Source organism: Paroedura picta, chromosome 7 (assembly GCF_049243985.1).
Source record: "Paroedura picta isolate Pp20150507F chromosome 7, Ppicta_v3.0, whole genome shotgun sequence".
Classification (NCBI taxonomy): domain Eukaryota; kingdom Metazoa; phylum Chordata; class Lepidosauria; order Squamata; family Gekkonidae; genus Paroedura; species Paroedura picta.
The window spans coordinates 42,729,031-42,755,430 of record NC_135375.1 but is presented as its reverse complement, the minus strand read 5'-3'; the positions used below and the strand labels follow the sequence as shown (position 1 = coordinate 42,755,430).

Sequence of the window (26,400 nt, the reverse complement as noted above, 5' to 3'; positions counted from 1 at the left end):
ACCTTTTTCCATATGTTATGTAGAAGAGCAAAAAGATACTGGAAGGAAATACATGGAAAAATCCAAAACATATGAAAATTTAGATTCCCTGTGGAAGGTAAGAATATGCTATTAGGTATACTGCCTTATAAATTAAAATTGTTGGAAGAAACATTCAAATATATGAGGACAACAGCAGGAATTATTTGTGGAGGAAATTAGAAACTAGATGTCTGTCCAAGCCACCGGGCAACCTGCTGTTCCTGCTCGTTGCAGTGCATTTCTGTCCCAAAGGCTTTCAAATTAAAGATATGATTCAGCCCCTGGTCATAGCAAATGGAGGACTGATTGGCCTTTGCAACCAGGCCATTCCATGGTAAAAGAGAACACTATGGCCATTTCAACAGCATTGAACTCAGCCTTGACCCTGGCTGTCATACACAGATGCTTTGCAGTTGCAGTCTCAAATCTGGTGTTTAGTGACAATATGTGTGTACTGGAGGAACATACTGTGGTAAGGAGACTGTAATATGGAGCTGTCCTTGCCAAGAGAGGTGCCTATATTGGGCAAGGGGACATTGAATCATAGAATCATAGAGTTGGAAATCCAAGTAAACGACATCAACCGAATTTCCACGATCCAGCAAACCTGTCACTTGGTCAAAAAAGGAAACCAGGTTGGTCTGACAGGACTTATTGGAGACAAATCCATGCTGACTTCCTTGGATCACCAAATTGTCCTCCAGATGTTTGCAGATCGCTCCCTTTAATATCTGCTCCATTATCTTCCCCACAACAGAGGTCAGACTCACTGGTCTGTAGTTTCCCGGGTCATCCTTCCTCCCTTTTTTGAAGATTGGAATGACGTTTGCTAACATACAGCTAGCTGTTCCTGAGATATGAGACTGGACCATGTGATGACATTTGGGGACTAGACAGTAGGTCAGCCATGAAGTGACCAAATTATTCCAGTAATCATTGTAATTATTATGGTGGGCATTGGGTCCAGATTATGCTACAAATAACTGCCTTTTTGTTCATTCATTCATTTTCATTCATAGCACCTGTCCACAAAAGTTATGGGTTCTGCTAGCATGCTGCAGGAACAGATCCATGTGTAGCAGATATGGAGACTACTGGATATGAGCCTACCTAGCACTCTTTCAGCTTCTAGGGATTCTGCCTGAGTAGACTTACTGCATTCTCAGCAAAGAATTCAAATTCTTCAGAATGGGCTATAGTTATATCTTTTGCTGCCTATCTGAACTTTTCCAGGGCTATGCTGTGAGTTTTTCCACAAATAAATAAAGAAGAGCATTCAGTTGTTAAAATTTAGAACAAACATAAAATCATAGTCAAAGAATTTTCTGTACTGTGTCCTGATGGTTCAGGAATGCTCTAACAACAAACTTTTCAAAGGATTGTTCTAAGGGAAGTACTATGAACAAATCACTTTTGTAATGCTTGTGGCAATAAAATATTGATATCTTCCTGCATTTCATCAATGAGTCACTACTTCTGGGGCTCCTTGGCATATTGTACTTGAAACTTTAATATTCCAAATGTGTTTGGAAAGCTAAGCTAGAGGGAAGAATAAATCACTCCAGAATTAATGGAGCCATGGATTCAATCTGCAAATGATCTAAGCTGAATATACCCTCTATTTTCCCCTTATATTCAGAGAAAACATCTGTAAAATCATTGCACACATTTTATGTTGGAAGAAATGTAATAGAAGAATTATTAGAAACAGAAGGTGTCTTCAATTTATATTCTGAACTTCATCCACTTATAAACATTTAACTGTTTTCTAATAATATATATGTCCTTGCTTGAGAATTGCTCACATTCTTCCTGTCAATCCAGGATAGTACCAGGGATCTAGAAAAGGATATATTAAAATTATGTTTCTCCTGGGATATTGTATGGAAAAAATACGCTGTTTCTCCTCTATAAGTATTGAAACTAATTATACTTAAAATAAGAAAACTAGCAATATTTGTCTTATATCAAGCATACTCTCCCTTTATACTTCCTTTTACTACATATATCAGTAGACACATAAATTATCTACTTGTTGCCCAAGGAGGTAAGAATAATGGGGGCAATTTAAAGAGCTCGTTGATGAACAGACCTTACATCCAGGTTTCACACTGAAGGACAGAGACCTGCTATCCCACTGTTGGGCGGCAGTTTACTTACCAGCATAGTCAAGTTGCTTGATAAACTTGAGAGGAAGACTGGTAGAGGATAGAAGTACAAAGCAGGTAGATCCCTATGCACTTGGCCATCTATTTGGAGGTGTGAAGAATCCCATTCCAGTTGCTGGGCTAGCATACGATGCCTTACTACCCTGGGGCTCTTAAGAAGGCCTCGTCCCCTCTAACATACGCCCAAAGCCTGCGTTCCTGACCAAAGCAAAATGCCAATCTAGTGATGACAGAAAACTCAATATGAAAGTAATAGCTCCATTATACCAAGGAGAATAGCAAATAATGAAGAATATGAAAAATCTGCTACCTGGAGCTAACCTTCCCAGCCCAGCCTTGAAATCATATACATATGTGGTGAGAATGGGAAAACTTGTTGAGATTGAAGCTGAACACAGGTTTTGATCCTGTTCAATAAACCTTTAGTAAGCTAAAAAAGTTCTCCTATTAGTTGACCTTCGGCATATCCCAGGTTGGTGGAAGGAATATAAAAAATATTCAGCATGCTGATGATGCTACCCTCCTATCAGAAACTAAGGAAGGCCTAGAGTAGCTGGTTACAAAGGTTAAAGAAGTAAGCAAGAACGCTGGTCTTTTCTTAAACACTAAAAAAGGCAAAAATAAAAAAGACATGTCATAATAACAATTGTGAAGATATCAAATGCATTATATATACTCGCGATGGCGATGGTGATTGCATTATAGTAATAAAATGTCAGATTGCCCTGGGTCACTCATGAAACTCTGGCTCACTTTGGCCATTTCATGGAATACAACACCATGGAGAAGGCAATTATGCTAGTATTGGTCAGTGGAAACCAGGCCAATAAAAAATGTGGTTAGATATAATCAAAATGAACTCCTGCCAGAACAGTATACTACTAAAAGAAACAGTGCAAGATCGAAAATTATGGTGACAGTTGAGCTAAGAACTGTTACCTCTAGTTGCATCTTGAATACATATGTTGCGTTCATCTTTCCAGTTGAGATATTACATAAGAAGTACAAAAGAGGAAATCCAAGTTCATATTTTTTGTCTCCCTCCCATTTGTTTAAAGCTTATGAAACCGTTTATTACAGGGACTGTGATCCAGATCCGTGCTCAACATCATTCACAAGCCACAGCAGTACAAACAGAATTCATGGAATACAATTTATTTGAATATGATTGGCCCCGAATTAGTGAAATCACAGATTAAGGTGATGGATCTTGAATAGGCAGTTTAAAACTTGTACTTTGATTATAAATGTTTCTAATAACAACATGTCTGTCCACATTGCTACAATGTATTGACCTCCCTGGAGCCTTGGCACAGTCTTTTTCTAACAATACTTGGTTTTCCATCATCTTTTTGAGTCAAGTCTCTGGCTCTTACCCTTGGAGTATTAATTCTTGCAGTATAAATTCTAATGATCTCTGATTCCTTCTGTGTACTGATTCCTATCTCATTATCTCATATGACCCAAATCCTCAGTTTACCTTTACAATGCAAAATTATGATCATGCCCTTGGTTTAATCCTTGGCCAATGTTCCTCTGTCACAGCTTCTCTTTCCCTGAATTCTTTGACCATAGTTTATCATCGCTTCATCTGAAATTGAATATAATGTGGATTGAGCGTGCACATTTTCATCTAAAATCCTGTCCTCAATTTCCTTTCATTTTGCTACCTTTGAAGCATATAGTCATGGACTCATCCTTTGACTCTTTCTTGTTCTACTCTTGCTGCATCTAACAGTGACAATATCCTGTTGCTACTTTTATTTTATTGTCACCAAACTTGCTCTTTCCTCTCTGCATGTATTGGTAAGATCCACCTCTCATCTGTATCATACTGTGGTGTTCCTAATCCCCACTATTTTCCGTTCTACTATAGTTATCCAGATATCTAAAGTGACCATCACAGCACTTTGGTTCTGTTGAGAAATGCCAATTAAAAAAAAAATCTACATTTGTCAATGGAGCTAGGGCATCACTTGCAATTCAGACCCCTGGGGATGCAATGGACACATCTTTCTGTTGTGTTCAGTTCTTGCAAACTCAGCTCTCCAGGATGCAGCAGGGAAATTTCTCAGCTGCACACCAAGCACATGTAAATTCAACTCCCTGGGATGCAATGAGGAACTTTCTCAGGGTGGTAGAGTTAGAATATTGCCTCTCAGCGTATGAAGAGCTAAGATGTGGAGTGCAGATGTTGCTTCTAAAACACATAAGCCGTAATTTATTCAAGTGATGACACACAACATAGCCAGGTGAAACCGTGGTATGGCCAATTTAGTTCCAGTCAATATCTCTTATGGAACTGTTTGTATTGCTCACCCCAGAGTCTCCCATTACTTTTTTTAATAGTGGGAAGTGATGGGGCTTAAGGCTATCTGTAGTAAACTACTGCTTTTTCTGGAGCTTAATCATGCCTAAATATTGTGCCTTTTCAGCCCTTTAGATTTTGAAGGAAGCGAGAAAAGAAGCTGGATATTCACTAGTGAGTAAATAGCATTTTGCACATGTTCCAGCATACATCCAAGCCAGGGGTAGTCAAACTGCGGCAAACTGCGGCATTCGCTAGCAGGGGGCTCATGGGAATTGTAGTCCATGGACCTCTGGAGGGCCGCAGTTTGACTACCCCTGATCCAAGCCAAACTACTACCTGGACCCAGAGCACCTAGCCACAGTGATTCATGTGACGGTCACTTCTAGACTGGACTTCTGCAACTCGCTCTATGCAGGTCTACCCTTATCCTTGATTCAAAAACTACAACTGGTCCAGAACGCCGTGGCCAGGATCCTCACTAAGACATCATGGAAATCTCACATCCGGCCGGTACTCCAGGAACTTGGCTGGCTCCCAGTTGAATTCCAGATTAAGCTTAAGGTTTTGATAATCACCTTTAAGGCCATGTGTGGTCTGGACCCAGTGTATCTGAGAGGCTGCCACCCTGCCTATACCCCCGGAATAGCTCTGTGCTCTGCCACCTCCAACTGGCTACAGATCCCTGGCCCTAAAGAGGCAGATCGGATCTCAACAAGGGCCAAGGCCTTTTCAGTCCTGGCCCCCACCTGGTGGAATGAGCTCCCCAAAGGGATCAGGCCCCTGCCTGAACTTCCACAATTCCGCAAGGCCTGCAAAAGGGTGCTGTTCCACCAGTCATTTTCCTGAGGCCGACTGACTCAAAACATCTACAGGTCCCCACCCCCCTCAGACTGAGAGATCAAACCTACTGAGGGCTTGTCAAAGTTGTTTGTTCTAACTGATATGTTATATTGATATTGTTCTATGTAAATGTTCTATATGTTTTATGTAAATCGCCCAGAGCTGTAGGGAAGGGTGGTATAAAAATCTTAAATAAATAGATAATTATATAAATAAATAGATAAATAAATATATAAATAAATAAATAGATAAATAAATAGATAAATATATCCTCTATATGGCAGCGTTTTAAATGCTTGAAGATGTCTATCAGATCCCCTCTTAGTTGTCTCCTCTCCAGGCTAAACAGACCAAGCTTCCCCAACCTTTCCTCATACGTTTTGGTCACTAACTTGTCAGCAAGTTGAAGTTATCAGAATGGAGAGGCCTCCAATGGATATATTCAGAGAGGCAGTCCCTCAGATATGCAGATCCCAAACCGCATAGGGACCAGAACCAGCACCTTAAACCTGATCTGGAACTCAATTGGCAATCGGTGCAGCTGTTGGAGAACTGGTTGTATATGTGCTTTCCATGGAGCCCTGTTCTGCAATTTCCGGATGCGGGATAAGGGAAGGCCCAGGTAGAGCGAGTTACAGTAATCTGACCTGACCATCATGTGGACCACTGTGGCTAAGTGTTCTGGGGCCACAGCACACAGCCACAGTGACCTGCGTTTCCATAGTAAGGGAGGCATCAAAGGTCACTCCCACATTCCTGGGAAGCTGCACTCCATCAAGACAAAGAAGGCACACTTCCTCATCTGGCCCTTTCCTTCCCAGCCCTCTTCTGGTCATTGAGTTTCAGGCAATTTTGCTAGAGCCACTTCATCACAGCCCCCAGACACTTGGCCAAAGAATTGGAGGGAATACTCGGCTGGCCACTCATGAGCAGATAGAACTGGGTTTCATCCGTACTTCACATGGAAACTTTCTGAATGCCCTTGGTCATTCATACAGTCTCAGTCTAACCTGCCTCACAGGAATGTTAAGATAAAATAGAGGAGAAAGCACTGTAAGTTGCTTTGAGTTCCCACTAGAGAGAACAGGGGAGTATTGAATGAACGAATGAATGAATGACAGACATTTGACTTGGTTGAGTAAAACAGAATATTTATTTATTTTTTGCTCCTCTCCAGTCCCATGACACCAGCTACTTTTGAGGCAGATTTCCCATTACAAACAGAGGAGGCAACCCCCAAATAGTGTGGGTTTCTCTTCAGTTTCCTACCCAATGTTAGGACATCATTATGGATAGTAAGGAGAAGAGAAACATCCAAGAAAGAAGCAAAGGATTCAGGAAGAAACAGGTGTGTGCCAAGAACAAATTTGTTATACTTCTATATTCAGGATACATGCGGGGAATTTTTTTCTTTAATGGCTTATGTTCATAGAGGATATTGCCAGTTTGCGTTTCAAATCCATGTGTGTGCATATATTGAGAAAGTATTTTGAAAAGCAAATCTATTGGAGGATCTGTGGCAGCTGTTTGTAAAGCTAATGGCTCCAAATTTACACAAAACGTAGACATCCATCTCTAAAGTAACATGTGAAGCAAATTTGACCAAACTGTTCAATTTTTACAGACCCCAAAATATATGCTTGCTTGCACACAGAGTTCTCTCCACAGATTCCATTTGGGAAGAACTGGTGCCATCCATCAGCATGAAAAAAACATTTCTTCCAGCAGTTGGAATGGCTGTTTTTCAGCCAGATGACTTCAAAATTGCAGTGGAGCTAGTGCTGTCTGTCCACTAAAGAAATCAAATTGAACCAAGAGATCAACTTTTACAAGTCCCTCAATAAGGTGCCTCCAACAATCATACTTGAAAAGGAAACAAAATGTTGCACCCCCCACAAGTGAGGGAGGTAAGGAGAACTGCAGTTCTCTACAGCTTGTCTCCAGAGATTATTAATCAGGAGCACCATGAGCTCCTGCTTTGCAAGGAGTGATTGGAAGGGGGGGAAACTGTAGCCTGGGTAAACAGTAGAAACAAAGAAATACAAGCATATGCTGCATTGCTGGTAATCACTCAAACTTGGGGAAAATTGTTTAAAAAAACCTGGGTTGTTCAAGGGAGGAAGGTTCATGATTCCCAAGAATCCCAGATTTGCATTTCTATTTTGGCCATTACAGTAATGACCCAAACCAACAAATTCCCATGTTTTCATTATGTGCCTCCTATAAATAGTTATGGGGCAGAAGGAGCAGATGGAAGATAATTTTGGGAGGAAATAATTCAGTGATCTAGTTTTAAACAACTTGCGCTCCCTCCCTCATTCCTTCCTTGATAATCCAAACAAAAGCTTCACATGTACATTTTCTCATGTTTCTCCACAATGAAAAGGGATAGAGACTTATTTAAATAAACTCCAATCGCTATCAATTAAAATGGGAAATGTAAGATACTTCTGGAAATACTCTTTCCTTTTACCCTTGTATCTATGGACCTGTACTTAATATGTCCAGTGAAACCCGAATCATTCTTTCTAAATCTTCTTATTCTCCCATCACTATGCTTTAATCTCTTTTAAACTCATTCTCTTTTCAACATTCTAAGCCTTATATTTAACGCTCTTCACATCTCTGATGTACTATGGTACATATTTCTTCACACTTATAATTTCTCCATTGTTAGCCTTTTGTCTCTTCTCCGTTTGTTCTCCATACCTTCTACCATTATGGTCTTAATGCAGTTTTCGTCTCTTGATTCATCAGGCTGCCTCCCATGTCCCTTAAAGTCCCTTAGAAACCTGTTAACAAAACCTTTCCTGAATCATGTAAGCCTCATTATTTACTCTTCCATGTCCCTGACTTTTCTCTTACCTCCCAAGTTCACCATAAATTGTCAACTTCAAAGATTTTTTCAGCCAACTTATACTATTACAGCATAATGCAATTTGCATGCGATAGTTGCTGCAGTAACAATATATATGGAATATATCCATGAGCATCACAAATATAGTACTTTTTTGGGTGATTTTTGAGAGTAGAAATAGTTAAAACCTTAAAACTAGCAAACAGATTGTTTTTAAAATCAAAGTACAATATTATTTGTTCTCATCTATATAGCTTCATATTCCTATGCCTCTTTTTGTTTAACACTATACCAGTGCAGGCTTAATACCTTTTAAATCCATTGATGCCCACTGCATTAGGAGGGTACAAATCATTTTAGGATTACACCGTGCATGCTATTAAATGCAACGGGTAGGGCTTGATCCACTCAAGATACAAGCATAACAGCTTCATGGGAAGGAGTCTTATGCAGATCAGAGGGTCGCTGTTTTCATCCTCTCTTGCCCATATGTATGCAGACGGCATGATTAACCTTCAGGGGAACAGAAAATCCAAGGGACCTCCTGTATCTCCATCCAGCTATCCTTCATAGCTCAATGCAAGTTACGCACACTCTGGAGCACAAATAAGGCTGGATACGGTCACAGGAGGCATATGCCTTCCATTCTGTAATAGCTGTTCAGTTGGATCAAGGTCTTTCCTACTGCTGAAGCTTAATTTAAAATAAATGTTATAATTTATCTGATGGGTGGGGGGATTATTTTATTTCTAAGGCCTAAGATATATAACATAATTTTCCAAAATATGCATAAATGTGCATTGAAGAAAAATCAGTATTCTACTTAAATGGACTGAATTTTCCTATGTAACTCAGAGTTTTCATCTTTATAAACATCACACATTCAATTTCAAGTATCTGTGTTATTTTTTTAACTGCTGAAAAAGGTGAATTCCACAACTGCTAAGCTTTCTGCATCTGAGCTAGTTGTGGAAAGATAAAGTGAATTTCATCAGAGGCCCTCTGAGTGCTAATAAAAAATATGAAAATGCATAGCACTACAGAAAGCACTCTTAAGTGCTAAATAAAAGATGCTGCAAGAGCGTGTTCCTAACTTCATCTCCTGGGAGTGATCACATCCAAGATGAAGTGAGCTTTAATGAGGAATTAAAATTAGGTTTAGACTGTTAAGTAATATTTATTTGAACATAAGAGGAAATATATCTACTAATTTTCAAAACAAATAGAAATATGTGTAGGGTACAATATTTTGGTGAGCTTAGTTCAATCACAGCAGACATTCCTATTATTATGCTAAGAAAATATTGTGGGGTTCAACTATTAGATGTGTCTGGTACAGATTCCAAGCCTTCTCAATAGGTTATCTGTCCAGAAACAAGCAAAACTTTAATTTAGTAGAGCTAAAATATGGGAAATTAACCGTGTGATGTACTAACCCAAATAATAATGTTTCTGACGTAGGAGAAATGATGAAAATTAAACATCTAGTTATGCATACTGTGTCTGCACAATGTGCTGCATGCACCGCATGTGTTAGAATTTCTTCTGAGATCTTTTTTTAATCTTTTATTCATAGCATTGCAGGTGATGAAAAATTTATGTCTTGACTCTGGCATTGAAATTAAATGCAAAATGAAAACAGAAGCAGTTTATACTGACAGCTTAAATATCTTTATCTAGCTTACTGTTATGCTATAAAATCACTAGGTGACTTCTAAAATTTCCCAAGTGAAAAAAATAGAAGAGTTTTACAATATAGAATAATAGTATATTTCCAGATCACTATAATAAAGTTGTATATTCTAGGTAGGAGTTAAATAATTGTTAATGTTTTCATTAAATACTAAATTAAAGATTTCTTAAAATCCTGCATAGACTGATTGGGTGACAAATCTCGTTAGATATCCCAGTGGCAGAAAAGGATTGATTTTATATTATATTTAATGAGTCTGATATTTTCCTGTATGTCATAATGAACAGAAAGTATTCCCGAAACCTGTATGTGGCCATTGAGAAAAGGTTAATTATTCAGGAGATGCACTTCATTAATCATAATAGTTCATTATATTTATTCTGTGCAAAAATGTCAAATGCTTCTATTTTTAAAGCAAATTTTCAATCTGTAGTCTTCTGTAGAAATATAAGTATTTTATATTGCTTCTGTTGATATCAGCCTGGCTGTGATCATAAATTAACTGCCTTTAAAGTTTTCACATTAACAGGAGGTGTTCAGTAAATTGTCCTTTTACACAATTGCCCTTGCTTTGGGGGCTTTTCTGTGTTCTGGGAATTGTGTTGGTGGGATCACACTGAACTGCTAATTCATAATGCACATTAATAACCTAGAAATGATAGCTACTCCCTTTACTGAATAGTGCAGAGTGACACATCTAAGAATTGCATAACTTCATGCAACCAAATTAAGTAAACCCACTAAGGAGTTATTTAGCAACTTAATAAAGGGGGACTGAAATATCAGGAGCCAGTATGTAGTCAAAAAGATACTATAAAGCAAATGGTGAGGCCATATATTGAAGGTTCTACTGTAGGATGTAGTATTTAACTATTAGTTCCTGATTTGTATCCTTTTGTGTTTTATATAAAAGTATTGTGCATAATACTGTAGATAATTTTATACAATGTTAATTGTACTAGGCTGCTCTGAAAATGTGTTTGATTCAGTAATTCATTTGCATTTTAATGATCTTTTCTACATAGCATTATAGAATCAATTTGAAAGACCTGTGACTTTTTGTAGCATAGTGAGAAAAATGCTGCAGCATTTCTCTTGTTGCATAGCACACACAATGCATTTTACTGGAGTGGATTAGTAAATATAAACAGTCAACAGCAACATCAAATCAAGTTATCATTTAATATTGTTACAGAATTAATGTTCTGTTATTCTTTATTTTCAAATATAGTGTAATTGGAAAGGTCCTTGGGCAGATTATTTTGTTGAGTTTAGATTAAATATTTCAGCCTTTGCATTGTAACTTTTTGTATAAGCATCAATATGAGAAACCAGTACTTTAAATCATCTTTTGAAGACAGACAGCATTATCTCTTGTGCTTTTTTGTGAATTGTGCTAATTTTCACAAATATGTGGTGTAGCATATTCCTCGAATCTATAGCAACCATTTTTGTTTTTCTGTGTAGTATTACTCTTATTTCCTTTATCATATACAAATTTAATACCTGCATGAATAAATCTAAATTGTTTGCTTCTTTCTTCCTAATTCCTGAAGCAACGTAAAAGCCTAGAGAGGTTTGAAGTGACAGGATTACAAGCAGTCTTTTGCATACATGGCCTGTAGGGAAGAGCGGCTACCTTGCATCTAATAAACAAGAAAGTGAATTCGTTGAATAATGAATTAAGTGGCATAAGTTGTGATAACAAGGAGCAAATGTAACTTCAGACGAATGGTTTGCTTTGTGTGGGGTGATCTGAGAGGGCTGAAGCTCTGCCAAGAGAGACTGAAAAAAAGCCTCATTATATTAAGATGTTCTTTTACGGAACACAGCTTAAAATGATCTCTTTTTGGAGGGCTGAACTCCTGTGTATGTTTCTATCAATCCAGGCATCTCCACCAGGGGGATAACTATGATTTTTTTAGGCCTCTGCATGTTGCTTATAATGAAAATTCCTAGTGAGTTTTAGATCGGTCACCCAACAATTAAATAGAGATGTCTAATTGGTTGATCCATATTAGGGTCAGCAGCTGGTTACAGAATAAAAGGCTTGCGGTGCCCCACTTGCATAGTTCTGAACCAAATTAAATTATTAATCTATTCGTTGCTTCAATGTTGCTTCACAGGGATTCCTAACCTGCCATGCCAAATAAAACAGAACTACTGCTTTACATTTTCATTATGATGAATTATACTTTAAATTGCAAATGGCTCTCCTGTTTAGCTTGCACTGCATACCTCATTCTGAGTCCTGAATTCACTTAGTATTGTTTATGAGTTGTTTTGCTGACAGACAAATAGAAGTGAGGAACACAAACTTAGTTGGCAAGTCTAAATCTGCATTCTGTCAGAAATGTCAGATAGCAGCAATGTAAAGACCTTTCATGGGAAGCATATATGAAGATTGCAATGCTAAACACAATAGCTTAAAATACAATTCATTGGCATAATGTTTAATATTATTCATATATCATTTACATTATTTTAGGTGCCATATCAAGGGGGCTGATTTCTAGTTATTTTCAGGTCTATAGTTCCAGTTTAGGAGGGGGGTTCCTCTTAAGCAAAATAATGTGTTTAAAAAAATTGGGAAATATCCATGGATAGCTATCAGCTACTAATGAAATAATAGTTTGACAAAATAAATTTGAAATGGTAATCAGGGGGCAGGGTTGTTGGGCTTTGTGTCATTACAGTTTTACTTTTGTTCTGCATTTAATTAGTTAAAGATGATATGCATAATGTAATATAGCATACTTGTGGAATATTTCTGCTGCATATTATGCCATCATAAAATTTTCACTATTTACTAACAATCCAAGCACTTAGATACAAGCAGATGAGATGAGGCTGCCATAACAGTTACTGAGAACTGTCCATTGAGAACAGTTCCAGCACTCAACGTTTGATTCATATTTTTGTTGTCTTCATTCCTAGGGGCTTGTTTTCTACATTTCTAAGATATTTGTTTTGAATAGATTATGGATTAACAGGCTAAGCACAAAATTGTAGAGCTTCTTTTAAAGAATTATTTCAAATGTTAGTTTTTTCCTAACATCAAATGTGTAAGCTGTAGGGTTTTAGATACAACAAAACTCTTATTATCCAGACTCTGATATATCGGTTGTTTACCATAGAAGTCACTTAAAATGTGTGTGTATGGATATTTATTTTTGTGCTTCCAAATATGCATGTACAGGAACCTGCACATGTTTGCATTATGTTAAATGTGAGTTGTACACACACTTGCCCATAGGAAATGCTTGGATTTATGTGTCACCTCAAGAGACCCTCATGACTTTTTAGCACATATTGTAACACAGCCCTTCATTTACCACACTAAGACTGTTTCCGCACTGGGAACTTTGTTGCACTCGGTGCAATGTGGGAGCACAAATCCAGGGCAGAGGAAGTACAGTTGGCTAAATGCTCCCCCGTGAGGGAGCAGGAAGAGGCGAGGCAACCTGTTCCGGCTCAAACTCCAGCCTGCAGACCGGCATGAAGCCTCTGGTGTGGAAATGGTCTAAGGGAGCAATCTTAATCAGGTCTATTCAGTAGTAAATCCCATATTACTCATGAGGGCTTACTCATAGAAAAATGTTTTTAGGAGAGTAGCCTATTGTCCACTATTCATATAGGGTTGATTCTCCTATGACAACTCCGGTCCTGGCTCTATACATCTAGCAGTAGTATGTCCTGTTACCAGAAATCATAACTGAGAAATGCTATAGGAAGCAATCACAGAAAGCATGGAAAGTTGTTTAGCTATTATACACTATTCCTATCCCATACAATCACTCACTGCTCCTGGTCTCAAACAAGGCCCTCAAATGACCCTGAGTCACAAGGGCACATCTAGCCTTTATGATGGCTTTTCAGGGACCCTTTAGAAACAGCATATATTGGTCTGTGGCATACTTGACTATAATTTTTCTGCTGTTGGCGTAGTTCTAAAATAACCACTGGAGACATGGAAAACTCCAAACCAGGAAGTCAAGCCAAGCCTGAACAAGATGGGGGTGCTGTGGTTTGGTAGGAAGGGAACAGATCAGAAAGCATGATTACCCACCCAGGATGGAGTGCAACTGGAGACCTCACACTCGGCCAGGAATTTGGGTGTGATTCTAGATTCTAGATGTGACAGGTAGGCACAGGTCCTGAGAGTAAGGGCTTTCCCTTAACCTTGAACGAGAAATTACAGCTGGTACAATATGCGGCTGCTAGAGTTCTTTCTGGAACACTGTGGAGAGCCCACATCCAGCCGGTGCTGAGGCAGCTGCATTGGTTACCAACTGAGTACTAGATCAGGTTTAATTTTCTGGTTTTGACCTTTAAGGCTGTCTGCAGTCTGGGCCCAATATATGTGAGAGACCATCTTACACCTAATGCCCCCCCACAGGGCATTACACTCTGCAGGTACAAATATGTTGGAAACCCTTGGCCCATGGAGAGTGCTCCTGGCCTCGACCAGGGCCAGGGCTTTTTGGCCTTGACCCTTGCCTGGTGGAATGAGCTCCCGGGAGAGCTAAGGACCTGATGGAGCTCAGTCAGTTCCACAGGGCTACAAAATAGAGCTCTTTTGCCATGCTTTTGGTTAAGGCAGGGCAGACAAAAAATTGCCCCCCCCCCTCCAGTACTCCAGTCCACATCATTCTCTGAATGTATGGCAGTTGATAGCAGGCTTGAGTAGGGAGGAGTTTTGGGAGGGGGGAGGGATTTTTTACTGTTGTTTTATAACCAGTAATGTTTTATTTAATGTTGTGAACCCCTGAGGTCTATCTGGCTAGTAGTGGTCGCACAGAAATTAAATTAATAAAAATCCAATTAATTAATTATTTATCTACATGTCAGTTTCTAAACAGCCACTCCCAAAATGGCTCGTGGCCGTTCACAAAAATCAACATACCTGTTTAGATTTCCCCCAGTGCTGAATTGAATTTTTTTTCTGTTTTCTTGAAACAACCCCCTAAACACACAAAAAGTAATTAGAAGGGATGTATTTTTTTTAAAATAACCACTTTGCATATTAAGGAAGAGTTAATTTACCCTTCTTGGTATTAACCAACTAGCTACTGTCATGTGCAATGAAACCAAGAAGTATCTTCTTTGGAATGCTCTCCTTATGGACTTTATTAGCAACATTGTATTTTTTCCCCTTTACTTCTGTATTTGTGTGTTTATATGACTCAGCTAACTTATATAGGGTGTAAATTGAGGAGAAAAGTAATGGGAAGAATTATGGACCAATGGTGTAAACAGTCTTTCTGTGCCTTTTAATAGGCCAGAGCTATAGTTGTCTCAGGTATAAACTTTGTCAGGTTTATTTTTTATGTATTAAACATTTCCTTTAAAAAGAAAAAGTAATTAGTTCAAATTCAAGATAAGCAGAAGCTCAAAAGCTTTTGTTAAGGTAACAACCCCCCCCCCTTTCCTGCTCAGCCTCAAAGAAGCAAGCAAAAAGTAACTACTTGAGAAGAAAAGTCAGTGGTAGCAAAGGGAAAGACTTTTCTCAGATGGAAAAAAGGCTAATATAACTCAAGTGTGGACTATTCTGTCTAGAGATGTACATATAAAATGCTGTGAGTGATTTTTAATCAGATGTATCTTGAGTTCAGATTATGACCTTTAACTACTCATCTTAGTATTCAGAATTTCATGAAGCAAGAAAACACTTGGTGAAACACTTAGATCTCAGCCTGAATTTTATCAGTAAACTTCATCTCTGTGAACTTGAAAATAAGAATTGCTTTCCTAGATGAGAGAAGACCAGTGAGGTTCAGTTTTCTGTTTCTATAAATTCTGTGTCAAATTCCTGAGAAAATTCACTTGCACGCATAATTATCTTATTTTGTTCTCAGCCTCTACTGTTCAGAGGTATACTTTTGCTGAACATAGAACTTTCTTGGCTAATAACCTTTGATAAATCTGTTATCCACAAATTTATCTTGCTCTTTAAGATATCTTGGCACCCTACAATCCAAAAAATTTAGGAACCAGACATATCTATAACAAATACAATATTTTCATGTCCTATCAATTAAATCAATGCCACCTTTCTAACTTATGACTGAAATGTACTTCACAAAGTATTACATGTATGTAAAGAGTGGTGTAAAACAATACAAAATCTTTTTAAAACACAGATTTTGTAAAATAAACTTAGTGGGGTTTTTTTTGTTTGTTTTAACAGTTTTTATCACCAAACCCTATTGTTCTTGCTGTGTTTTGAGTAGCTAGTGGCTATTTGCTAGATGCTACATTCATTTGAGAGCCTCTTGTGGCGCAGAGTGGTAAGGCAGTGACATGCTGTTTGAAGCTCTGCCCATGAAGCTGGGAGTTCAATCCCAGCAGCCGGCTCAAGGTCGACTCAGTCTTCCATCCTTCTGAGGTCGGTAAAATGAGTACCCAGCTTGCTGAGGGGTAAAGGGTAATGACTGGGGAAGGCACTGGCAAACCACCCCTTATTGAGTCTGCCATGAAAACACTAGAGGGTGTCACCCCAAGGGTCAGACATGACCCGGTGCTTGCACAGGGGATGCGTTTACCTTTATATATATTTACTGGATTTTACATGTAATTGTGTTTCTCATAGTACTATCTCTTCTCTTGTTGAGAAGAACAAATACCTGAATACTGATCATAGTGAGTCTGGTCAGACCACTCCTGGAGTACTGTGTGCAGTTCTGGAGGCCTCACTTCAAGAAGGACGTAGATAAAATTGAAAGGGTACAGAGGAGAGCAACGAGGATGATCTGGGGCCAAGGGACCAAGCCCTATGAAGATAGGTTGAGGGACTTGGGAATGTTCAGCCTGTAGTGCAGGGGGTTGGACTAGATGGCCTGTATGGCCCCTATGATTCTAAATAATACAAAAGAAATGGTTTCAAATGAGTAGTCTTGTTGGTCTGAAGTAGCACAATAAAATCAGAGTCCAGTAGCACCTTTAAGACCAACAAAGATTTATTCAAAGCGTGATTGCACCCGAAGGGTGCTTGCACTCGAAAGCTCACGCCTTGAATAAATCTTCTTAGACCCCAGTAAACTCTGCCTGTTTGGAGACAATCACCTGCAAGGCAGAGGCCTTACTCGCTGCCAGAAGCCTCTGGTCTGGCTTGGGAAGCAAGCAGTGGGGAGGTCTCCTTATGAGTAAGCATCTTTCTTTGTGTGCTGCTGACTCATCTTCTCTCATAGTGCTCTGCTCTCTATTGCAATAGTACTAATGGCTACATTGCATCCTGGGACTAAACAAAAGTGGTTTGTTCAAATGCTGAGGCAGGATAAATGCTTCTAAAAGACTTTGCTGTTGAAGAATTTCCTTAGTGTGTTTTTGTCGATGTTTACCTCTCAATCAACAAAACAAAGTGTAATAAAATAGACAGTAAAGAGTTCACTGGAACCTGGTTAGGAGTGGATGAAGACTGCAGCCCCTGAATTTGTTCTTCCTTAGCTTTCTGCACCTATGTTTCTAGAAGCTGGGCTGCAGCTCCTGTAAGTACAGCCCCATGAGATTAGAAAAGAAAGAAAGGAAAGCTTTAACTTCATTCAAAAGCACCTCTCTTCTGAACAATTTTTTCCAGTATCTGGAGAAGTGTGCATGCACCCAAAAGCTTCTATCTTGGTCTTAAAGTTGCCCCTGGACCCAACCTTTGTTCATTTCCTGTTTCATTGACTCAGCTTGTTCTGTCATGTGGCTTTGTGTTGAAGGATGCAGTGTTTGCTATGATCCTAAGCATTTCTGCCAGTAAGTTTAGTGGTGTTAACAGTCAAGTTAGTAAAAGAGACTGCAGTGGGCAGCCAATCAGAAGTCACATTTGGATTCTCAAATGAAACTCTGGGTAAAAAGTGAGTCATCAGCTAGAATGTTATATGAGGATTGTTATATTGTTTATATTTCTAAGTTTTGTAAGCTACCTCAAGTATGCCAGTAGAATAGAAGTACAATATTTCTTTTAAAAAATAAGCACACTACTCTACTGAGCATAGTAAATCAAATGCTTGGGATTGTGTTGTTCAACTGGCCATAAGGACGTTGATGTTGTACCTCTGTTGCAAGCACCTGCATGGATACAAATACTTAATACTAATTTTGCTGGGTTATAATGTTAAGGCTACCCTGTCTTGTTCTGAGTGAAATGTTCACCAATCTCACTGCCACGACCCTGGAACAAGACACTCCTCTGATCACATAACTGAGCTTACCCTGTGTAAGGACCATTTAACTCACAGAAACACATACCATAAAGACACATAGGCTTTATTCTAAAGGAATTAAAGAATAAAGTTTAAAAACAGTACGGTTCCAGTGAAGGTTCCAAGCACATGAAAACAACATAGCTAACATCCTAAATACACTTACTGAAGATTCTTACAGCATGAATGTTAAGTTCTTGAAGCACTGGGAGATTCATTTTAATGTTAAACAGCATAATCCTTGGTGGATATGATGGCAAGCTAACACAGCAGGGCATAAGACATAGGCACTGAGGGGAAGAAGGTATGGCCTATCAGTATCTGGGTCAGAAAAATTTCTGCATCTGGGTCAGAAAAATGAAAAACATGCCTACTGGATGGGGGATACGCTTCTAGGTAACCTTGGGGTACTTGTGGATTGTAAACTAAACATGAGCAGGCAGTGTGATGCAGCGGTAAAAAAGGCAAATGCCATTTTGGGCTGTATCAACAGAGGCATCACATCAAAATCACAAGATGTCATAGTCCCATTGTATACAGCACTGGTCAGACCACACCTGGAGTACTGTGTGCAGTTCTGGAGGCCTCACTTCAAGAAGGACGTAGATAAAATTGAAAGGGTACAGAGGAGAGCGACGAAGATGATCTGGGGCCAAGGGACCAAGCCCTATGAAGATAGGTTGAGGGACTTGGGAATGTTCAGCCTGGAGAAAAGGAGGTTGAGAGGGGACATGATAGCCCTCTTTAAGTATTTGAAAGGTTGTCACTTGGAGGAGGGCAGGATGCTGTTTCTGTTGGCTGCAGAGGAGAGGACACGCAGTAATGGGTTTAAACTTCAAGTACAACGATATAGGCTAGATATCAGGAAAAAAAATTTCACAGTCAGAGTAGTTCAGCAGTGGAATAGGCTGCCTAAGGAGGTGGTGAGCTCCCCCTCACTGGCAGTCTTCAAGCAAAGGTTGGATGCACACTTTTCTTGGATGCTTTAGGATGCTTTGGGCTGATCCTGCGTTGAGCAGGGGGTTGGACTAGATGGCCTGTATGGCCCCTTCCAACTCTATGATTCTATGATTCTATCAGGGTAGTTTACGTTCATAGGTAATTTAGGCCACTGGTTTGTTGTCCTCCTACAACCAATCAGGACACTGTCTAAAGAGAATTTTGTGGAAGATGAGCAAAATTTCCCACTCCCAACCTTTACATCTGTAATAAATGAAGTACATAGTAGGACTGTCAGATTCCTATGAAATGGCCTGGAGTTCCTAATGGTCAGTGAGGAGAGAGTATTCTCACCAATTGCTGACAACTGGTATTCACTAAACTCAGTGGGGGGGGGGGATCTTGGACATGGAATTTTACTTGAAGAAAGCTCATTCCCTTGCACTGCTTTTGGCAGTAGTGTTATCATGGGATAAGGGGATAATATTAGTATGTATTCACATGTACATTACCAAACTGTATCATGGATAACTGAGTCTGTGTATAAAAATGTGTTTGGGGATGACAACCTGTGGAAAGGTAGGGGGATAATGTTAAAATCAAGAATTCAGTTTTCATTGGCTATAAGCAATAGGAGAAAGACAGAAAAGTGGTAGTGTGCTTCTGTTCATGCTAATCTTTCCCCATTACTTCACATTGGCACTGACAGGCATTTGGATAATTTGAGAAGTAAATCCAGCATTTATAACATTAGTAGATTTAACATATATGGGCATATTATAATAATTCTTATCCAAGAAACCAAATGGATTGTACTGACATGAGTTAACCGTACCGTACCTTTTGTAAACATTAATTTTTTTGGCAGTCGTGCTACATAATGGATAACCAAAAATTACTATGCTGCCATGAGCAATTCTTTTTGACATAATTAAAGACCAGGAAAATATTGTTCAATGGATTTGTATCCATTTATTTTTGTGGGGTTAGGTTAGTTTGCCATAATTGACAAGGACATATTCACTAGTGCAGTTCATCCAAAAGTTAATATTATTATCCATCAGTAATTTTAATCTCCCTTGTTCCACATAAACAGTTTTTAAACAAGATGATAGTTTTGCAAAGACTAACAGTATATACCTGTTATATTGTCAAGTAAGATTATAGGAGAGGATTCAAGGCAGCCATACTTGCATACTATAACAAGATACAAAGGCTGCAAACCATAATGGGTGTCTTATTTTTAGAGAGGTGAGCAGAATGTTTATGATGTCAGGGCAATGAGAAGCCATTAGTTTAAGCAAATTTTTCCAAAGGAGGGCACGGTTTCCTATGTCTAGCTCTCATATTGAAAAAAGTGCTTGAACTAGAGGGAGGGTGGTATTTTTTGATTTAATGTAAGATATGAAAATATCTACCAAGCTTCACTAGATCTCAGAAATGATCTAATTTAGCAGATATAACACAGCTAATGTGGCTCAGATTTAGGCAAAGATGAGATTGATATGTTCACACTAATTTAATAGTTGAGAATTGCTTGAATGTATATGATCCAAAAGCCAATCTTGGTCACCAATGCTCAACTATTTTGTAGAACCAAAAATTACAAGATTAACAGGACTTCAACTTCTCTCACAAACGTGATCGCTCTGTGTGCACTGTTGTAGCAACCTATGATTTTAGATACAGAAGTGCCAAAACCAAAACAATGGGAAACATGAATATTCGGTTGAGTGATCTGTTTATCTCTAGCAAATCAGGATAGGAATGAAGATTTTATCTTAAATGAAAGTAACATTTTTTTTAAAGAATGCTTAAAACAAATTAAAAAGTATACATTCAAAATATCTTTCATTATGGTGAAGATGACCTAAGGGTGAATTTTGTTATAGCAATAGATGAGTTATTATTCATATTTATCTCTAAGGTTTCTTTAGAAAGAGAGCAAACTTGAATGCATAAGTGCGGATTAAATTAAAATGTCACTGAGACCATTCTCTTCTATGACTTCCAGGACACTCTGGGAGCTTCCATATACCAAACTAGAGTAGCTTTCTATATACTTCGTAGTTCCTGAGCAATATAATTAAAACAACTTTCCTTGGTTGCTTCATCTACAGTTTTTCCTAAAATTTCTATTTGGAATTTGTTTTTCATTTTGAATTATAGCACAGCCAAGGCATTCTGCCACTGCTAATGGAAAAGAAAAACGAAAGGGTTAAAAATGTAACATTTTACCAAGCAAAGTGGGGAAAACTAGAATAACTTTTCTAATATTTGGTCAAAACCACAAGAAGTAGAAGCTGGTGATGTTCCCTGCTCCCCAGTTTTTCAGGGGAAATTCAGTAGAAATTTAAATAAATAATAGTATAAATAGGTTGTTTAAACAGCTAAAGTAAACAAAACCAATTTCTCTTAAGCAAATATTTGAATCTTCAAATAATTATTCATCAAGTCAAGAGGATGATTGTACTGATAAATTACTGTAAAGTGAAGAAGTCTATATCAACTGCTGCTATGTTGTTTGTTTAAGGTTGTACTGGAAAATAGAGTATATTGCATCTAAATGATAAATAGAGGAATGGCTGACTTTGTTATAATTCCAGGCTGGCTAGTTTAATTTTAAATGAAACTTCTTTTTACTCCATACAGCAGGCTTTCTCAACCATGGTTTCATGAAACCCTTTGGTTTCTTGATGGCCCTGGAAGGGTATCTTGAATGGGTTGAAGTTAATTATTTTTTTAAAAATTAAACATTTATCAGGTGATATGCACTTATACAGTCATATAAACCCACCCACTCCTTCCAAAATTGCCAACGAGGGGCCTGGATGGAGTGGAAAGGACAGTGGCCCTGGGTGGGTATGTACACAGTTATGCTTCCCAACCATATACTGCATGATTGTGCCATTTCTGGGGTTTCTTGAAGCCTGAAGAATGTTTCAGGGGTTTCCCAATGGTAAAAAAGTTGAGAAAGGCTACCTTAGAGATAAACTGGTAAGAACATCAGTGCTTTTCAGAAGATTCAGAAGGTGATCATTACTAGGCAGGATTCTATTTTTTGGTGAAGGAGTGATAGAACACATATGCTGCTAAGAAGACATCAGAATCAGCGTCTTGAGTTTATAGGTAAAAAGCTGCAGGTAAATAGCAAGCCTGGAGAAAAAGTTCCGGTTAAGACCCTGGAAAGACTTCACAAAGACCATTTATGCTGGGCTGCAGGCTGGAGTTTAAGTCATGGCACCTCTTCCTGCACTCACAAGGAGGCGCATTTGGCCCAGTGCACCTCATCCACCCCTGATTTGTGTTCCTGCCTGGGAGCTGGGACAGTGAAGTTCCCAGTGCGTAAACAGTCATAGTGTAACTGGGCATGTGACAGCCTTAAATAACCTCAACAATAATAGACTGTAAATTGCTGTGAAACAGCAGAATTTGGTAGAGTATCTTTAAAACCTATGGCTGCAATCCTCAAAACAGTTTAATGTGAATAAGCCCCACTGAATAAAAGGGGACTTGTTTCTGCACAAATCTACTGAGGATTGCTTTCTGTGTTATAAAGATGTTGCAGCCTTACATATTATAATCAATAAGTCCACATTGTCCTTCTCATTTGACCTGATAAAACAGCACATACTTTGACAATAAATGTTACATTATGTACAGAATATATATATTAAATATCCAAGCATGATATATTTCTGTGTCAGAATTATTTATTTATTTATTTATTTTATTTATCATACTTATATACCGCCCTCCCCGGAGGCTCAGGGCGGTTTACATCATAACAGAGAACAATACATAAAACAGTCTGTAACATGTATAACTGATAACTAATAATTGTAACCAAAATAACAACACAATATAACGGTATATCAATATAGTACTACAAACAGGTCCAGGGCTTATTGATGGGATTCTGAGGGGGGTGGTTTATTTATTGAATTCTGAGGGGGGGTGGGGGGGAGCAGGGACCCTTGGTCGCTGTTGATTACGTCTGGTCTCAGCCAAATGCCTGGTGGAGGAGCTCCCTTTTGCAGGCCCTGCGGAACTGTTTAAGCTCCGTCAGGGCCCTGATCTCTTCTGGGAGCTCGTTCCACCAGGTAGGGGCCAGAACAGAGAATGCTCTGGCCCTGGTCGAGACCAGACGGACTTCTTTAGGGCCAGGGATCCTTAGCTGGTTGGTGGTAGTAGAGCGCAGAGCTCTTTTGGGGGCATAGGCGGGGAGGCGGTCCCTCAGGTACACTGGGCCCTGACCGCGTATGGCCTTGAAGGTAACTGAGACAAACATATATAAACATATATAAACATATATAAACATATATTAGACAAACATATATAAGGTAGACAGCATAACCTTCTGCATGCTAAGTTATGAGGAATTTATAAAATTCTCACCCTCAGCAAGTCTGGATTGCTGATGTTTACATACATTTCTAAAAAAATCTTAATGCCAGTTATCAAGCAACATACCTCCACCATGTTTGCCAAACAATGAAGGGTTCAGCACACATGACTAGTTTTTCACCTGGGCAACTGAGGTGAGTTCGTGAGGTACTGGTGGTGCTGCTGGGGCCACTCATGTCGAAGAAGGCAGTGAGCATGGCTTATGCAGGTCATTACGTCATAGACGTTTATAGATATCAGCTGAGAGGTCAACTCCTAGGGCATTGGGTTGCTGAGTCTCAGCTTACTCCCCATGTGTTTAGCAAAGTACAATTCTTGGCTCATCTTACACACCAATATTTTCATAGGAAAAAGTGTTTTTGGCACTTTGGTCAGAAAGCTTGTCTACCCCTTTGTTAAGTTGTTGTTGTTTTTAATTGGCATGTGCTAAACGTAACAAGAAAAATGTAGTAAGTTTTAAAATATTACAAATCATGTTCACTGAATTAACATTTTAGAAGTTAGATCAATTGAAGGGTTTTTCTTTTCCATTTTTCATTGAAAGGGGTCACTGAGTTCTTCAACAATTATTAAGGTGTTTTTGTTGTAGTTTGTTTGAAGATTAATATTAAGGATTTGATATTGTTTGCAGAATAAGGTGGTATTAAAGATACAGGTCTGAGGTAGAGTAGCCAGTTCCCCCCTGGTTACAGGCTGGGGATTGGGAGCAAGGTAGCTAGATCCAGGTTGGGAAACTCCTGGAGATTTGGTGATGGAGCCTGGGGAGAACAGAGACCTCAGTGAGGCATGATGCCATAGAATTCATCCCACAAAACATCAATTTTCTGCATGGGAACTGATGTCTGTGGTCCAAAATTCCCCAGGTCCCTCCCAGAGACTGGCATCCCTAGTTCAGGGTCAGCAAAATTTTGGTAACTTTACAATATTATGCAAATAATTCATTACTTTGTAAAAGGGAGGGGAAATCTGATTTTACTTTTGACCTTTTGTTCTGGTAAGGAATTTGAGTTGATAGGTAGTATGCCATCAAAGCATGCTTATTGTGTTCATTAGGGCTTACTATCTGGTAAGTGTACATAGGATATGGAGCCGTCATAGGCTTTCTCTGTAGGTGTGTGAGTCATGCCAGTGTTCTTTGCACTACTGTAGTTGTGCTTATCTTCATAGGAACATTGTAAACATTATTGTAAACATTATATAATATTATTACTGTCAGTGATACTCTTCTATTTAGAGCAGGGGTAGTCAAACTGCGGCCCTCCAGATGTCCATGGACTACAATTCCCATGAGCCCCTGCCAGCATGGGGGGGTTAGTCAATTTCATGTCAGTTTCATTTTTGGTTGAACAAAAACTGTGAAAGCAAGGAAGCTCTTATAATTTTTTTTTACCATATGATGTAGAAAATATGTCACCTACAACACTACTAAATATGCAGAGTTCAAAAGAATCTGCATGAAACAAATGTGGAATAGATACACATTATTTGTAAAATATTAACATACAAATGCAAATGTACATAACCTGCTGGTTTACCACATCTCTTTGACTCTGTTGTGGTCTCAGAGGAAAAAAATGACTATTTTAAACCTATCTGGAAAATTACTTGATATAATTTTAGTGAAAGAAACCCTTTGTACAAATCCATATCTTGACTCTGATCTCTCTGTCAAATTGAACATCAATTTTTTCCCTTCAGAAATCAGATCAGATGATTTTAGTCTGAGAATATTTGAACACTAATGTACACTTTTAGAGAATTGCCAAGGAAGACTTTTGAGTTGCCCCAAGTTAGATTGGATGGCTTCCCATTTTCCATCTTTGTAAAATAATGCTTTGATTTCTGTCCTCTGAAACCTACAAACTGGCCCAAATAATTTTCATTTCATGTACACTGATTGCATATTAAGACACTCAGTTTTTATTATTTAAAGCACATAGCATGTGTAAGAGCATAAAAACAACTGAGCAACAGAACAGAAACTCATATTTAACTATTATATGATGAGTACTGGCAAGGCATTAGTAGTCAGATTAATTTACTCATGGTAAGCTAAGTGCATTCTTGGCTCGTAAAGGAGAATCATTTGCTCACTTAAGCCAGATATCCCACTCTTGACGGCAAATGTCATTGCCTGGATTTCCCTTTGACAGTTTGGCAACCCTGTACCCCTGTTATAGTATCCATTTATTTGTCTTGTTTTCAACCAGATTAATCCATTCTGTTTTGACAAGTAGACTGATGGGTAATTGATAACTGTGATAGACACAAACAGAAGAGTTGGATGCTGAATAATTCAGCACTTTTCAGTATCAATAAGAGAACAGGTTGAAGAATTTGTGTCTCTATTTACACTTAAACTAAACTAAGTCAGCCCAGACATTTATGCTGCCAGTCTATCAGAAAATCAAACAGTGTACATTCGGTTTCCACCGACAAAATGTTTTATAAGCTTGTAACAATATGTGTGAAGCTGCCAGAATAATAAATAGGTACAGCAGCCCATGCATGCTAATGTTATGTTGTAAGCAGTTTTGTTGACAAGTGCTAATACTTCTTTCATACTATCATCAAAAGCAGCTAATACAACAGCCATTATTTGCTGGCTTTCCAAGCAAGACATGATGGATTGTGACCTTAATATGGGTTAGCCGAGTTTTGAAAGTTAAACAACTTGCAATAAATCATAGAATTATTACAATGCAGTTTAATTGGTTAAGGACTGTTTATTTCCTAAACAGGGTGAAAAATTTCTGTTTCGGCACTTCTAATTCGCAAAGTGCATTTTCATTATGAATGGCAGTTTAATATTCTGCTCTTTTGTCATGCAAAATATGCAACACACAGGCAATCTATTAATTGGACAAAAATGCATTGCAAGCGTAAATTATCCTTTATATCATCACTTGTGAGCTTTTACATCTATTAAATATGCTAAATGGAACATGCTAAGAGTATACAATTTTCAGGTTCCT

General features: G+C 38.6%; 1 protein-coding gene across 7 annotated transcripts in view; it reads left to right on the top strand.

Annotated features, from left to right (window-relative positions):
• The window catches only part of KIAA0825 (KIAA0825 ortholog), a 242,669-nt gene that overhangs the window by 195,921 nt on the left and 20,348 nt on the right, over positions 1-26,400 (top strand). The window contains exons 20-21 of one of the 7 annotated variants that reach the window (XM_077347608.1): positions 3,270-3,389; positions 6,518-6,673. The exons of 5 other annotated variants lie outside the window; for them this stretch is intronic. In XM_077347608.1, the coding sequence (XP_077203723.1) occupies positions 3,270-3,351 (82 nt within the window). In that variant the 3' untranslated portion in view covers positions 3,352-3,389; positions 6,518-6,673. Of the gene's footprint in view, positions 1-3,269; positions 3,746-6,517; positions 6,674-26,400 lie in introns of those variants that run through there. One more of the 7 variants, XM_077347607.1, reaches the window with a different exon arrangement.